General features: G+C 36.0%; 1 protein-coding gene across 11 annotated transcripts in view; it reads right to left on the bottom strand.

Moving 5' to 3' along the window:
- RBMS3 (RNA binding motif single stranded interacting protein 3) overlaps positions 1-17,792 on the bottom strand; it is a 1,423,334-nt gene that overhangs the window by 1,325,658 nt on the left and 79,884 nt on the right. For all 11 annotated transcript variants that reach the window (XM_070492733.1, XM_070492730.1, XM_070492739.1 and 8 more), the window contains one exon: positions 2,856-2,970. In XM_070492733.1, coding sequence (XP_070348834.1) covers positions 2,856-2,970 — 115 coding nt within the window. The remainder of the gene's footprint in view (positions 1-2,855; positions 2,971-17,792) is intronic.

Raw genomic sequence — 17,792 nt, forward strand, 5'->3', positions numbered from 1 at the left:
TGGAGAGGTTGTGGAGAAAAGAGAACCCTCATACATTGCTGCTGGGAATGCAAACTGGTGCAGCCACTATGGAAAACAGTATGGAGATTTCTCAAACTAAAAATAGAAATACCATATGACCCAGCTATCCCACTACTGGGTATCTATCCAAAGAACTTGAAATCAACAATTCAAAGTGACATATGCACCCCTATGTTCATTGCAGCATTATTCACAACAGCTAAGCCATGGAAGCAACCCAAGTGTCCACTGACTGATGATTGGATAAAGATGATGTGGGATATATATACAATGGAATACTACTCAGCCATAAAAATAGACAAAATCGTCCCATTTGAAACAACATGGATGGACCTAGAGGGTATTATCTTAAACGAAATAAGCCAGATGGAGAAAGACAAACACCAGATAATTTCACTCATGTGAAAGACAAACACACACACAGACAAAGAGAACAGTTCAGTGGTTACTGGGGGAAGAGGGCTGGGGAGTGGGCACAGGGGGTGAAGGGCAGCACTTATATGGTGATGGATAAGTAATAATGTACAACTGAAATTTCATAATGTTGTAAACTATTGTGAACTCAATAAAAAAAAAAAGAGAGAACTTCCAAAAAAATATATATATATAATTACAATGAATGTTCCTATATAAGAAAAAGCTTTCTAGCCCCAGGAGAAGAATTCTTATTTGGAGTAATAGTTAATACAACAGAAACGGGTCAACCAAATCTTGTGGACAGGACTTTAAAATTTGTTATAGTATGATTGGATTGATCTTTACATATCAAATACTGACCCTGAAGATTTCAACAATTAAAGAGCTGCATCAAACATAATAGTGTGCCAATTTCAGCAGGGTAGGAAGAATTTCGGCCAAAAAATGAGTAGTAATTATCTCTGGGTTAGAAGAAGAAATTTCTGGGTGAAGAAATCTCCAAAGTTGCTAAGATGAAATGTGTGGTTTGCCTCTAAGCTACTCACCTTTTGTAAGATATCTGAATAATGGCTAATTATCTCTCAAAACTACTTTTGAACACAGTAAGAAGCTGAATATGTACTAGAATTCACCCTGGAAGCTAAGCAGACAAAAGGGTTAAATTGTCTATTTTGGAGATAGTGAAGAGTGAGTACGAAATGAGTGAGCCTGTTATGACAGGCTGAACTCCAGGAAGTCTAACCATGCCCCTCCATTTTGGCTATCTCAGGGCCAAAATGAAAGTCTTTAGGCATATGGCTTTCTATAATCAGACTGAATTACATCAAATTCTGCACGCAAAAATCATCAGATTTTCAGCAAGAAAATGGTCTGCTGCTGCAAAACCAATCAGAAATAACCCCTCTCCAGAGTCTCTGGACAAGCAAGAATGCCAAAAGACCCAGACATAAACACCCTGGCACACACAGCAACAGCAAAGACATGGTTCCATAACTTATTGAGAGAGCGGATCTACTGCTAGTGTGAAATGGCTGTAATATAACGTTAAAAAGTAAATGACTATATTGCTTCAGAGTATTAATGTCTTAAAAAACGAAATATTTCAAAGTTTATTTTGGTTACACAAGAGAAATGCATAGTCTGTGCAAAACATAAAATTGTATTTGTGACAACAGAGTGAGTTCAACCTTTATTGCTAATAAACCAAGACATTATATCTTGAGCATAAGGAATAAAACTACATTTGAGGTAATAAACGTCTCTTTTCCTCATCTCCAAATAGTTGTGCTAGTCACTCTTTTTCCACTCTTTTCGAACATACTTATTTGCTTTAAAATCTAAACTTACATGACTGGGTTAATATTTAAACTTTTTCTTAAATACAATGTTTTCACATATAACTTTTAAAATTACATATTAAATTTTTCCAAAGGAGAAAAAAGTATCACTGCTACTTTAAAATCAGTCATCACCAAAAGCCAGATCCTTCCATAGAGTAATCTGTTTTAGAACTTAAGGTGATAAAGTAACGAGAGATCTTGTAAGATAAAAAATTATGATCTCTAAGCAGAAAAATTTAAAGACATATTTGTTTATTGAAAATTATCACTTTTATGGGACAATCACATTCTTTTGGAATTAAAAATGTATTATACTGACCATAATCCCTATGATGAACTCATTTAAAAAACTATCTATAAACCATAATATTTATGATTCAAAAAGAACTTTTTATTTTTTAAAAAATAACCTGGGGTTGAGCCGGTGGCATAGTGGTTAAGTTTGCACGCTCCACTTCTGTGGCCCTGAGTTCGAAGGTTCAGATCCCAGGCACCAACCTACACACCACTCATCAAGCCATGCTGTGGCAGCATCCCACAGGCAACATAGAGGAAGATTGGCACAGATGTTAGCTCAGGGCCAATCTTTCTCACCAAAAAAACAAAAACCTGAAATAAAATACTATCATTTTTTCACCTAATTAAAAAAAGTTGATTATTTTTTATCTTTGCCTTGAATTTATTTAAAAATAAAACATTTTGAAAAATACTTTGTTCTGAAATAATACAGCATATCCAAGTGAAAGTTTCACCTCAAAAATATATTTTAAAGTTGTGGCTTTTAATTTTGAAATACACAAGAGGACCTTTGTAGATAGTCTAAGAGCAAAGAAGATGACAGAAGTGCTAATTAAAACCCTTGCATTTAAATAGAGTGCATGTTTAGACACTGAAAATAGTTTCAGAGGGCAAAATACATACTATTAATCCACACGAAAATGACTTTTCAGTGGACAAAGATACACTATTTTCCTATGAAGATAAAGACAGATTTTTAAACGTGCAAACATATTTTGGAAAGCATGCATCTGAATAAATCCTTATTTTGGGGTGGTAAAAAATAAAATACTCACATACCCTTTTTTGACAGGTGGCACATTTCTAGTCTTTGCTCATGTGAGGATCCATAGAGGACGTGTGCTTCTTGTAGTGCACTTTTATACCACTTCTTCTTCTTCTTACATATTCCTGGCTAAAGAAACAGAAAAATAATAAGATTCCTTCTTTTTTTCTTTAAAGATTGGCCCTGAGCTAACATCTGTTGCCAATCTTCCTCTTTTGCTTCTTCTTCTCCCCAGAGCCCCCCCAGTACATAGTTGTATATTCTAGTTGTAGGTCCTTCTAGTTCTGCTATGTGGGATGCCACCTTAACATGGCTTGATGAGAGGTGCTAGGTCTGCACCCAGAATCTGAACCAGTGAAACCCTGGGCTACCAAAGCGGAGTGTGTGAACTTAACCACTCAGGCATGGGGCTGGCCCCAAGATTCCTTTTTAAGTATACACTTGTTCTTTTTAGTGAGGAAGATTGGCCCTGAGCTGACATCTGTGCCAATCTTCCTCTATTTTGTATGTGGGACATTGCCACAGCATGGCTTAATGAGTGGTGTGTAGGTCTGTGTCCAGGATCTGACCCCATGAACCCCAGGCCGCAGAAATGGAGTGCAAGAACTTAACCACTATGCCACTGGACCAGCCCCTAAATATATACTTTTGTTTTAATAGCCACTTGATCTAGCTGTTGAGCTGGAACTAAATCTAATTTAAGCAGTGTACAACGTATTACTTAGACTTTGGTATCTGACATTATTTTATTATTACTTTAGAATACAGCAAAGTTGTGGAAATTTTGCACGTTAATAGCCAAAAGGGTGAGATTCTTTTTATTTATTATTTATTATTTTTTTAGGAAGATTAGCTCAGAGGTAACTGCTACCAATCCTCCTCTTTTTCCTGACAAAGAGTGGCCCTGAGCTAACATCTGTGCCCATCTTCCTCTACTTTATATGTGGGACGCCTACCACAGCACGGCCTGACGAGCGGCACCATGTCCGCACCCAGGATCCAAACCAGCGAACCCCAGGCGGCCAAAGCGGAATGTGTGAACTTAACCCCTGAGCCACCGGGCTGGCCCGAGGGTGAGATTCTTGATTCAGTAAGATAATATTTTAATATGATTCATCTCACCCTTAGAACGTTACAAAAAGTTAAGATGACCAATGTAACAAAGTAGTCAATATTAATCCATTTTATTAGAATAACGTTGATTCCCTTTTAAATAACATAGTGGTAGAATTTTAAGTAACATAGTGGTAACATAGTGGAAGTGGCAGAAATTGAAAAGTCAAGTTTCTTATTGTAAGAAAATTAATTCCATTCACATCTTGTTTTGGTGTCATGGCGGACAAGTTCCTTAAACTTTCTGTGCCCCAATTTCTTCATCTGTAAAATACGGACAACAGGTCATACATCATAAGTTTCATGAGTATGTATTAAATGAAATAACAGATGACAGTTTTCTGGCACAGTAGGTTCTCAATAAACGTTATTCTACTTGAATACAGAACTTTTTCTAAATGTTTATTTAATTTTATAAAAAATGTAATTTGAAAAGAAAAATAGAATGAAAGAATCTCTAGTTTAAAAATGACTATGGGGGCCAGCCCTGTGGCCGAGTGTTTAAGTTCATGTGCTCTGTTTCAGCAGCACAGGGTTTCGCCAGTTTGAATCCTGGACGCGGACATGGCATCACTCATCAAGCCATGCTGAGGTAGCATCCCATGTGCCACAACTAGGAGGACCCACAACTAAAAATACATAACTATGTACCAGGGGGCTTTGGGAGAAAAAGGAAAAAAAAAAATAAAAAATGACTATAAAAATTATCTCGCCCAATAATTTTTTCAGTGTTATTTTAGAACGTGCCCAAAAAAGGTTTTTATGTTTTTAAATGTTACAATTGATAAAGTGCATGCCATCATTTTCTTTTTGAAAACTTTACTATCAAAAAGAATACAGGTATTTATTCTATTAATCCATATTTGCCACTTGCTTATAATAATCGTATCTTTATCTCAGATATGAGATAACTCACCCTTCACACAGAAATGGAAATCTATATAACACCTATATTCAATTCATTCAGAAAATGAAACTGTATATTTAAAGCTCTTTCTCAAATTCCACCTTATCCTTGGAGTCCCCAAATTAATATCAACTATCGGTTCCCATTACACTTAATGTTTTCATTTAATTATTTACTACATTCTGACTTTTATTATAGTTATTTGCATTCATGACTGTCTCCACCCATAAAAATGAAAGGTTCCTGAAGACAGAGATAATAAGCAACATTTCATCTTTGTATCTCTACAGTACCCATTTGCCTAATCTCACTGCATATTAAATAAGCATTCAGAAAGTAGTTTGCATGTGGTCCTGGATACTGATTTATTTGGTATAAAGGCAGTGAAACAATATGAGCAAACAAAAATCTACTTTTACACACAGAATCTTTAAATTTAATTTATTATTTCATAGGGAAAAAGATGACAAGATAGGCAGATACAGTTTGATAAACACTAGAAAATATAAACTAATTTAAGAACATTTAAGCTAGCATTTGCAGATTTAAGACATTTCTGCAACTCCAATGTTATAATGATGCTAAGTAAGAAATTATAGATACTGAAAAATCATCTAAAATCTGATATAGCAACTAAGCCATTGAAGTTAAGGAAATTTCTCGAAAAAAACCAATGCAATATATAGCTAAAGTGAACTTTGGTGAGTTTGGGTAACTGAAAAGCTTTTTTTAAAACCTGTGTCTGAGAGTCTTAAGAATTTATCAGTAAGTATGTGCCACCTAGTGGTAACACAATTAAACATCTTCTAAGGAACTCAAAAGCTAAGACTCTTATTTTATAAAGGATTTTGACCTCTAGTAAACAAAACAGCATGGTACTGGCAGAAAAACAGACATACAGATCAGTAGAACAGAAGTGAAATCCCAGAAATAAACCCACACATCCCTGGACAGCTAATCATTGACAAAGGAACCAAGAACATACAATGGAGAAAGGAAAGTCTCTTCAATAAATGGTGCTGGGAAAACTGGGCAGTCACATGAAAAGAATGAAAGTAGACCATTATCTTACACTATATACAAAAATTTACTCAAAATGGATTAAAGACTTGAATGTAAGACTTGAAACCATTAAAATCCTAGAAGAAAAACACAGGCAGTACACTCTTTGACATCAGTCTTAGTGGTATTTTTTTGAATATCATGTCTCTCTAAGCAAGGGAAACAAAAGAAAAAATAAACAAATGGGACCGCATCAAACTAAAAAGCACCTGAACAGCAAAGGAAACCATCAACAAAATGAAAAGACAACCTATCGATTGGGAGAAGATATCTGCAAATCATATATCTGATACGGGGTTAATATCCAAAATATATAAACAACTCATACAACTCAACCACAAAAAAACAAACAACCAAATTGAAAAATGGGCAGAGGATCTGAATAGACATTTTTCTAAAGAAGATAGACAGATGGCCAACAGGCACATGAAAAATGTTTAACATCACTAATTATTAGGGAAATACAAATCAAAAGCACAATGAGATATCACCTCAAGCTTGTCAGAATGGCTATTATTAAAAAGACAAGAAATAACAAGTACTGGAGAGGATGTGGAGAAAAGAGAACCCTCATACACTGCTGATGGGAATGTAAATGGGTGCAGTCACTATGGAAAACAGTATGAAGATTCCTCAAAAAATTAAAACTATAATTACCATATGATCCAGCTCTTCCACTTCTGCGTATTTATCCAAAGAACACAAAAACATAAATTTGAAAAGATACATGCACCCCTATGTTCATTGTAGCATTATTCACAATAGCCAAGACTTGGAAGCAACCTAAGCGCCCATCAATGGATGAATGTATAAAGAAGCTGTGGTATACGCATATGCAACGGAATACTACTCAGCCATAAAAAAGATGAAATCTTGCTATTTGCAACAACATGGATAAAACTTAAGGGTATTATGCTAAGTGAAATAAGTCAGATGGAGAAAGCCAAATACTGTATGATTTCACTTGTATGTGGAAGATACATGAACAACAACAACAAACAAACACATAGATATAGAGAATAGATTGGTGGTTACCACAGAGGAAGGGGAGTGAGGATGGGTGAAAGGGGTAAAAGGGCATATTTGTATGGTGATGGATGGCAACTAGACTTTTGGTGGTAAACATGATGTAGTCTATACAGAAATCGAAATATAGGGATGTACACCTGAAATTTATATATTGTTATAAACCAATGTTGCCTCAATAAAATAATTTAAGGGGCCAGCCCGTTGGTGTAGTAATCAGATTTAAGCACTCTGCTTTGGTGGACCAGGGTTCACAGGTTTGGATCTCAGGTGCAGACCTACACACTGTTCACCAGGCCAAGCTGCCACAGCTTCCCACATACAAAATGGAGGAAGATTGGCCCAGATGTTATCTCAGGGACAATCTTCCTCAAGCAAAGAGAGGAAGATTGAAAATGATGTTAGCTCGGGGACAATCTTCCTCAGCAGGAAAAAAAAAAAGAATTTTGAGTTCCAGAATTAGGCTTAGCTATGCATTGTATTTTTCGACAAATTTGTTTTTTAACTGAAGAAGTGATAGGTGCACATTCTAAAAGTATAGAATGTGCCTCCTACCCATCCCTGGTACTGAGTGTTTCTCCCAAAGGCACCCATTATTACCAATTTGATTCATAGTCTTCCAGAGATATTGCATGCATCTACATGCAATACATTATCTATGTATCTATTTTTATAGAATTCTATGAATAGTTATATATACTTGGAGTTTTTCAATTTGTCTTGCAGATTGCTTCATTTATTTATTGATTCAACATATTCTAGACTCTCAGGATCTATCACTGAAGAAAACAGATAAAACTTACATTCTAGGTAGTGAAAAAGCCAATCTATAACCAGCATAACAAAGAAGTAAAGGCTGCAGTATATTGTAAGAGGTTATAAGTACTATACAATAAAGAAAACGTAAGCCAATACAGTGGTCAGGATAACTCTCATTGAAAAGGTGAGATTTGAGCAAAGATCCAAAGGAGGTCAGGGAGTTAGCCATGCAGATAGCCAAGGAAAGAGCACTGCAGGCAGAAACAAATGCTCTATGGAGGGAGAATACAAGTATATTCAATAAGCGTCAAAGAAGCCAAAGTAGCTGAGGCTGAATGAGGAAGAGGGAGAGTAATAAGGAACAATGTCAGAAAATCAACACGGGCCAGATCATGGAGGTCCTTTCAAGCCATTGTAGAGACTTTGGCTTTTACTCTGAGTGAAATGCGAGCCATTGCAGGCTTCTGAGCAGAAGAATGACATATGAGTTGACTTAATGTTTTAAAACAAACATTCTGGTTGCTTTGATGAGAATAGACTATACCGAAGCAAGTGTAGACGTAGGACAACCGGCTGTTGCAATAATCCAGGCAAGAAATGATGGTGGTGTAGACCAGGATAGTAGCAGCCACTGTGGTGATAACTGGTAGGATTCTGGATATAATTTGAAGGTAGAGCAAAAAGAATTTCCTGACCAACTGAAAACTTGTTGTGAGAGAGAGAGGATGACTCTAAGGCTTTTGGACTGAAGGAGTAGAAGGATGGAATTTACTCTCTACTGAGATGGGGAAGGCTGTCAAGGAAGTGAGATTTGAAAGGAAGATCAAGAGTTCAGACATGTTGAGTATGACATGTCTATTATCCCATCAGAGATACTGAGTAGCAGTTTGGTAAGGGAATTCAGGAAAGAGAACTGAACTGCATATACACTTTGGGAATTATACACACATACACACGGTATTTAAAGTCAAGAAACTGAATGAGATAACCTAAGGAATGAGGAAACAGATGTATGTACATCCATATATGTGGTATGTAACATTATTTATTTGACAAATGCCCTAGTGATGGACATTTAGGTTGTTTCTAATATTATGCAATTTGAAATAATGCTGCAGTAAAAACTTTTTGTCCATATGTCATTTTGCCCACGTGAAAATATATTGAAGGATAAATTCCTAGATGTTGAATTACCAGGTTTAATGTATGTGTTTATTTTAAATTTTGGAAGCTATTGTGAAATCACTCTTGAATGAGAGGGTCATACATGCTCAATGCCACAAACAACATGTTTCCTCACACCCTAGAAACACTTACGTTATGAAACTTTTAGATCTCTGTCAATAATTTTCAAAGAAAAACAGCATTTCCTCTTTAGTATCATTTTCATTTCTTAAATTCAGTAATTATGAGCAATTTTTCATATTTTTCTCCAGCTTTATTGAGGTATAACTGACATACAACATTATGTAAATTTAAGGAGTACAAAATGATGATTTGATACACACATATATTGGCAAATTATTACCACAATAAGGTTAGTTAACTCCTCCATAAAACTCACATAATAATCATTTTTTGTGTGTGTAGTGAGAACATTTAAGATCTACTTTTTGGGCTGGCCTCACGGCCGAGTGGTTAAGTTCTCATGCTTTGCTTCGCCGGCCCGGGGTTTCACCATTTCAGATCCTGAGCACAGACCTAGCACTGCTCATCAAGCTATGCTGAGGCAGTGTCCCACGCAGCAGAGCTAGAAGGACTTACAACCAGAATATACAACTACTTACTGAGGGGCTTTGAGGAGAAGAAGGAAAAAAAAGAAGATAGGCAACAGATGTTAGCTCAGGTGCCAATCTTTAAAAAAAAAAAAAAAAGACCTACTTTCTTAACAACTTTCAAGTATATAATAACAATATTATTAACTATATTCATCATGCTGTACATTTGATCCCCAGACTTATTCACCAATTTTTTCCTGTTTTTAAAATCCATTTATATTTTCTTTTCTAGACTATTCAAGTCTTGTGTTAATATTTATATTGGTCTTTCTTCTATTGATTTGTAAGATACTTTTATATATTAAAAAAGTAGCCCTTTGCTATATGTGTTGCAAATATTTTCTCCTGTTTATAGTTTTTTAGTATACTTGTATTTTCTTTTTTGTTCATTTAAATCTTTCATCCTTCTAGAACCAATGTGGATGTGAGGTATAGCTTCCACTTCATTTTTTTCCCCAACTAGCTAGCCATTTGTACCCATGCAATTTATTAAACAATACAACTTTTCTTTAATTATTTAAATACAAGCTTAACCACTACCTATATATTTCCAAGTACTTTTGAGTCTATTTTTGAACTCGGTATTATTCTTTAATCTTTCAAATCACTGTTAGTATCAAAGGGCTTTAACTACTGGAGCTTTACTATAATTTTATATTTTATAGGCCTAACGCCCTCTTCTATGTTTAATTTTCCCACACATTTTAGAATTAGTTTTAAGTCCTTTTGTAAAATTCAGATTGCACTAAAATTAATTAGGGAGAATTGACATCTTTTTATATTACATATTCCATAAGAAGAAGATTATATCTTTCAATTTTCTTACGTTTTATTTTCTCTTATTAGCATTTTAAAGTTTCAGTCATAAAGATCTTGCACATGCTTCTTAAGCTTACTCTAGTGTACTGTATATGCTTTGTTGCTATTATAAATGAGAACTTTTATCCCTTCTTATTTTCACATTGGTCACCTCTGCACAGTAATTTTATAACTGCTACACAACTGAATTTTCTTATTGTTTATAATAGTTTTTCTATTGTTTATAATAGTTTTTCCATTTGAGTTCCATGGGTTTTCTAAGTAAATGATCATGTACTACTACTACTAATTTTGCTTTTTCCTTTCCTGTATGTGTACTTCTGCTTGTTTCTTTGGCTAATTATATTAGCCAATTCTACCAGGACAATAAAATAAAAGTAGTAATCCTACATTCTTTTAAAAAACCAAATTTCCTACCTGAACAAACAATTTCTTTTCTAATTAAAATAAAACTTTCAGTTGAGTGAGTTTATGTATTTTTCAAGACATACTAAAGTGATTCACATTTACTTAAATTGAATTCTTCTAGGGAAGCTACCCAAAAAATTTTTTTGTAATCACTTTCATAAATTAAGATCTTTGAGATATTATCATAATCTTTCAACTGGAATCTGCCAGGGAAAGCCTTCTGGATTCACAAGAAAGAAATAAAGACTCAATAGATTCACTCCATATACTAATCATCAGGTCAAAGTTTGTGAAGGATGAATGAACATCATGCTTGAATGAATTACAGTAATAAATTGTGATTAAGCTCAATTTTAAAATACTATAGTATTTAACGAGATAAATGTTCAACTTGAAGGTTTATATTTTGGAAAAAGTTAACAAACGAAACAATGATGTTTTGAATAAGCCCCAACTCAGGCAAAACCTATCCTTTTTTTAAACAAAAATTATCTTTTAAAGGCATGAAAACATTTACATTTACCTTTTTAGTCAGAAGTCAAATAGATAATTAACTTCAGATTTAACAAAGAATTATTAAAGCCAAACACTATTCAAAATAGGATTCAAGCTCAAGCAGAAAGTAACTGCCATTCAAACTCACTCTTGCAACTGAAATCTAGATGTTTCTTAAGCCTTGACTGAAATCTACAGCAGGTCCTGTGACTTTCCTGGTAACTCTCAGCTAATAAAATGTCTTACAGTTACTTAGTCTTCCCAAATTCAAACTAAAATGTCTGCTCGCATGTAAGAGACACCATTCCAAACTTCATTTCAAGTTAAAGCTTCTGTGCTCCACAAGCTAATGGCATTCTTCAGGCTGCAAGTGGTTTTCCTTTTCTCTATGTGCTTCTCCTTTTTCCCTACATCTTCTAGGTCCTCTAGGGTTGAGAGGCTTAGGTGTAGAGAATGGAAGAGAAATTGCAGAAAATGTTATTTGACTGTTATTGTGGCATTCCGGGGTTGGTGCTTCCTGGGCTTGAAGTGTTTTTTATTGTGGAGTGCTTTGTGGGTTTTTGAAGAACATCTTCTCCCAACTAGCAACAGCTCCCTTGGCAGGGGCAAGGTCCTTCTTTTAGCTGGTTGCTTTCAAACCCTACCCCATTACCATTTTTCTCCATCTTTCTGCTTAGACTGCATGGGAGCAGGAAGATATCTTGGATGGGGACCCGTCTAAAATGACCTCTCTTTCTCCCATGTTGCCTGCATTATTGCTCCTGAAAACTGTGGAATGCTGGCCATTCCCAGTGCTGCTAGCTCTCTTCACTCTGCCACCAGACCTGATAACCAGAAACTCTCACTCTGTAGATTTCTCAGGGAGAAGTTGGACACAAGTATGCTGTGTTGTTCAAGCTCCAGAGTACACACATCAAGCTCTCAAAAAATCCCTCATCCTACACATGAGGTTCAGGATAATGATCATCCTTCTTTTTCCCAAGATGGGAAGATAGCAGGTGAAGGGAAAATGCCACAGTACACCATCATTTTTTCCAAAGAAAGTTCTGTATATTCAACATCAAGCCTTTTATATCCTTATGTAAATTGGGGTAAAGGGTGCCAGGCCAGTTTTGGCATCTCCTTTGCAAGTCCTGCATACGTAGTCTTGTACCTCAGTTTGCTATGTGAAAATCATTATTTTTGTCCTTAGCTTTTGTAGTCCTAAAGACTTATGTCTTTCACCAAAACCTGGGTATATCTAGTAATTTTAGAACTTTCAAATTATCTTACTTCCCACTCCAAAACAAAACAAAACACAGACAAGTTTTAAAACACACGTTTAAAAAAGAAACTTTGAAGGCAATTCTTTAACAAACTTTCAAGGAGCTAAAAGCTTGTAAAGTCAAGGATTAAGATCAATGACTTCAGATGAGAGTATAGAAAGGGCTGGGCATCTCTAAATTCCAGTAAATTCTATGACCCCAAGAGGGAATATCATGTCATTCATTATATTTATATTACTTTGGCAACTTGAGTTTTCTCAATTTTATTAAATTTTAGTAATAGAAAAATAAGTAATTACACAAAAGGAAGGAAGATATATGGTCTAAAAATTTATGTGAATTTATAAGTGTAAAGATGATTCTTGATTGATATATTCTTGACAGATGAATAAGAATGTAAATATTTGGAGTAAGGATGAGGTTTGAGACCAAACAGATGGTTAGACAGGGAAAGATAGTACCCTGTGTGTGAGAAAATTCCTAGCTGTGTCCAAAATTGAAAAGTTTGTAAACTACTATCCTATGTGATCTTGTTTCAAACAGGTGTTACTGACTGACTGAAGGCTTTAATATCATTTTACATTTCCCAGGGTTTGAGGAGGAATTTGAGTGTCCCCTCTCAGTAACATTTGACTCACTGAATAGGGTTTGTGCTATCATCAGATACTAACATAAAGTGGCAAATTCAAGGAAAAGAATACACATGTGTTTGTCTACTCAGTAAGACAGGTGGAGAGAAATCTGCAATCTTGCAGAAATTCATAACTTCTGTTGCTTTGTATTTTAAGATTGCTTCTCCACATAAGAATTAATCAAGATACAATAACCCGGAGTTGTAGCAGGATAAATCTTACTCCTCAAACTTGAATGTGTAAGCAATGTCACATAACCTTATTTTTGCTACGTAAAATTGAATATGACAGCCCTCATCCAACGAGGAAGATACAAAATTTGATCTCAGTCATTTTAGGGCCACCCTTTACTTTCCCTAGGTTCATATAAATTGGAAAGGTATGTATGGTGCCTGAAGAGTGAGGAAAGATCATTACTCTTCAACCCATAATGGTTACATGAATAATACCTTTGTCCAAGTTCCTTGAAGTTAGGTAGTCTAACAGCTTCTTTGCTACACCGGGACAAAATAATCTGTTCGGAGGCTGGGAACCTTGATGGCCTAGGTTCAACCTCCCTAGGTGCACCATGGTGCTATTCTCTGAGGTACCGCCACTTCCCAGGGCACTGACAGACTTTTGCCCTCTTCCAAGTCTGAGAGAATCTCTTCTCTGCCTTCCTGCTCCTGCCTGTTCCTCCGAGAGGCACTGGCCTCCTTGTTCCCAGTCCACCCTTCCCACCCTCAAGGAACTCAGGCCAAGAAGACAGCCAAGCTCTGCCTTTGATCCCCACAACAGAAAACTCCCCTGAAACATGGGAACACAAGGGGCCTGACTACTTTTTGGAATAAATGAGAGGGAAAAATATAATCAGAGCAAGAATTATCATCAACTAACGACTGGTATTTGGTTGGCTGTAGGGAAGAATTTCCCAGCTAAGGAGCTTTGAATATTAGCATAGATAGGTAGGTGGTAGTCCTTCCTCCCCACCCCTTGGCACCCTACTCCTTCACTCTACCTATTGCTCTCCCTTAGTTTTCCCCCCACCGCTCATCAACAACTAACACACCATATCTTTTTTAAATTTGTTTACTACATGCCTTATCCCACTAATTTAAGTCTCATGAGGGCATCTGAATTTTGTCTGTTTTGTTCACTTCTGAGGCTAGAAGAGTCACAAATAATAGGAGCTCAGTAAATATTTATCGAATATTATAACTAGACATTTTTTGTTCATGGAGGCATGGGTAAAAGTTAGGAAATTGGAGATGAAAATGAAAAGCTACACTTTAATCCTGAATTACCTGTGATTACCCCTAGAAAGGTAAAGAAGGATATATAAACATGATAACTATCTGGCATTATGATATGGTGATATTACTTCTAAGATATATAGAACTTCATTCGTTGTATAGAATTCAGACCTGTAAAGTACTTCATGCACTATAGATTTATCTTATGATATCAGTAGCATTTTTCTTGAAAAAGAATGTATCTAATTTCAAGTACTTTAAACGTTATGTAAAAAATAGTATTTAATTTTAAAATTAAATTAATTCAATCAAATGCTTCTTTTGTTTGTTTGTTTTTCTGTGGGTTTTTTTGGTGAGGTAGATTCCACTGCCAATCTTCTCTTTTTTCTGCTTGAGGAAGATTAGTCCTGAGCTAACGTTAACATCTGTGCCAATCATCCTCTATTTTGTGTGTGGGATGCCACCACAGCATGGTTGATGAGTCCAGTAGGTCCATGCCCAGGCTCCAAACCTGAGAACCTGGGCCACCCAAGTGGAGCATGTGGAACTTTAACCACTTGGCCACAGGGCCGGCCCCTCAAATGCTTCTTAATGTGATCCATTTGGGGCACGGCAGAGCCTCACTACAATCCTGTGGGTAGAATGACAGCATCTACAACCCAAAATTATCAATTCAAATGTTGACTATATCAATATTAAAGTTAACTGCAAATATAAGTACTCACAGTTTAGAAAATTTATCTTTTAGAGACAATGTTGAACATATATGAAAAATCTGGAAAACCAGAATCATAAGTACTTAGACTGCTTTATTGACCTTCATAAATTCACTGATATGACTTCAAATATTGACCATTACTTGAAGTTATTTCTTATATGCATTTAGAAACATGGAGATACAAGTCATAGATTTCATAATCTAAAGAAATACAAAATAATTTCCTTTTGAGGATCAACGCTACCACCTATTATAGAGTACTCTTCCTGGTGATTTATGTCAATTGCTGCTATTTATACATTCAAACTTGCAGTGTAGCTTGCTGACTCTAAACATGTACTGCACTGATGCATTTTTCTATTTACTATCATGCCATAGCTATTGCTCTTCTTTTCTGTTGGGCAGATTGTTTTCATTTAAAGCAATTCAGTAGAAAGTTAATCACAAAGATATCTTGTCTTCTTTAAATTGGATTTCTGAAACAGCAGGCAGTAATCTAGACCGTAAGAACATTCCCATTCCTTTGATGCAAACTAGAAGATAGTCACATCATACCAATGTGTACCACACACTCCTTGGCTTCCTAATACTTGCCTCCCTTCTCATCTGTCATCTTTAACATAGGTTCACGTAATCTTCAGATAATCAACTCTGGATTATTTAGACAGTTTATTCAAATTATTGAACACTTGAAGCAAATATTATTTTCAAAATCTTATTAACTTACAGGTTACTCTAAGTTTCCTATAGACATAAATAGGAATTTTGCTTACTCTAAGTCATCAGGACTGTAAGATTAAAACTTATATCTTCCACTCCCCATACCACTGGAAAGTGTGAACCAGTTAAGTTGACAAAAAAAAAGTTTCAGCTTTGTTTAGTCTGATCCTTTACATTGATGTCTGACAGATAATACCAAGAATGCAATGAGTACTAGAGGAGAAATTAGGCAGAAAAGAAAGAATAAGGAAATTTGAGAGTCAAATCTGTACAGTGTGATTCCATTAGTTGGCTTGAAATATTGGAAATTTCCAATACAGGAACTGAGTACTCCCTGCAATGCTGGGGGTGGGGGAAGGGATAAGAAGCCAGATAGTTTAAGATAAAATAGCCTCAATGGAGAAATCACAAAAATCCGAGGCTACTAGATACGCTTTTATTAACCTAAACTTTAACATATACTTACTAAGCATTTTGAATATGTAAGCTCTTTTCCTATCAAGATAGAATACACAACTACTACATGCTATGGTTGTATTGTTCTTTTTTTAAAGACTTTATTTTTCCTTTTTCTCCCAAAGGTCCCTGGTACATAGTTGTGTACTTTTAGTTGTGGGTCCTTCCAGTTGTGGCATGTGGGATGCCGCCTCAGCATGGCTTGATGAGCGGTGCCATGTCCGTGCTCAGGATTCGAACTGACGAAACCCTGGGCCGCGGAAGCAGAGTGCACGAACTCAACTGCTCAGCCATGGGGCCGGGCCATGTTTTTTTAAAAAAGGAGTCTGACATTTTATGCTGGTCTATTATCTGGACTGACATCCTTCAGAAAACAATTTTTATACAACCAATACATCAGTCATTTAGTGTGATGGGCATGAAATCAGATTTTGAGAGAAGGAGAGAGAAAGAAAGTAAGAGGGCTCTAGCTGTCACAGCAGGAGAAAATCAGCCACCACCAAAGAGAGAAACTACTTAAAGGGACAGGGGAGTCTAACATCTCAATTTTGCTGAAGATTTGCCCGGCTTCTTTGGCCCCCCAACTCATTAACACATTCATACATTCCACAAAATAAATACAATAAAAATAACAAACATTTTCATGAATATCTTCTTTAGCTAATTCCAGTAAACACAGAAAATAGATATTATGGGGAGATAATCTGCTACATAGAGGTTCTTGAAATACACTGAGGGGCTGGCCCTGTGGCTGAGTGGTTAAGTTTGCACGCTCCGCTTCGGCGGCCCGGGGTTTTGCTGGTTCGGATCCTGGGCGAAGACATGGCACCACTCATCAGGCCATGTTGAGGCGGCATCCCACATGTCACAACTAGAAGGACCTACAACTAAAAATTTACAACTGTCTACTGGGGGGGATTTGGGAAGAAAAAAAGCAAAAAAAAGAAAAGAAATTCACTGAGAAGCTATATCAATTCTCAGTGTATAGGCTCAGTATTCAGGTTCAGGAATATATATTTTTTAAGAGCTCTGTGGAAGAATATGATGATGAGCAAGTTTGGGAACCAATAGTAGAGTAAAACAAGAAAACAAAAGAAACCCTGGCATCAGGATACCAACGTTTGTATTAATAATACCAATTACTGCTAAGGTTATAAGGGAATTAAATAAATATTAGGTTTAATAACGACTGTGAAGACGCCCTAAGTCTATGGCTAGGAATCAATGTACTAAATGTGAGAAGAGACCTTTCACATCTTTGTCCAACTTTCAAAAGCTCTGGTTAAAGGCTAAGTTAATTAATCAAGTAGGCTGAATTAACAACAGGAAATCAATAAGAGGGACTTTGTGATTTTCCAGTTTACAGATTATAGCTTATTATGAATTTGGTATGCTTATGAAGATCAGAAGCAGATGGTCCAATGTAAATTTCAAGTAGGTTGACATATAACGTAAAAACCTGGAGTTTGTAATCAGAAGACCTGGACTTGAGTCCCGTTCTGCTGCTGTGTGACCTGAGACAAGTCACTTTAACCTGAGCCTCAACTTTCTTAACAAGGAA

This window comes from Equus asinus, chromosome 21, assembly GCF_041296235.1.
Source record: "Equus asinus isolate D_3611 breed Donkey chromosome 21, EquAss-T2T_v2, whole genome shotgun sequence".
NCBI classification, from domain to species: domain Eukaryota; kingdom Metazoa; phylum Chordata; class Mammalia; order Perissodactyla; family Equidae; genus Equus; species Equus asinus.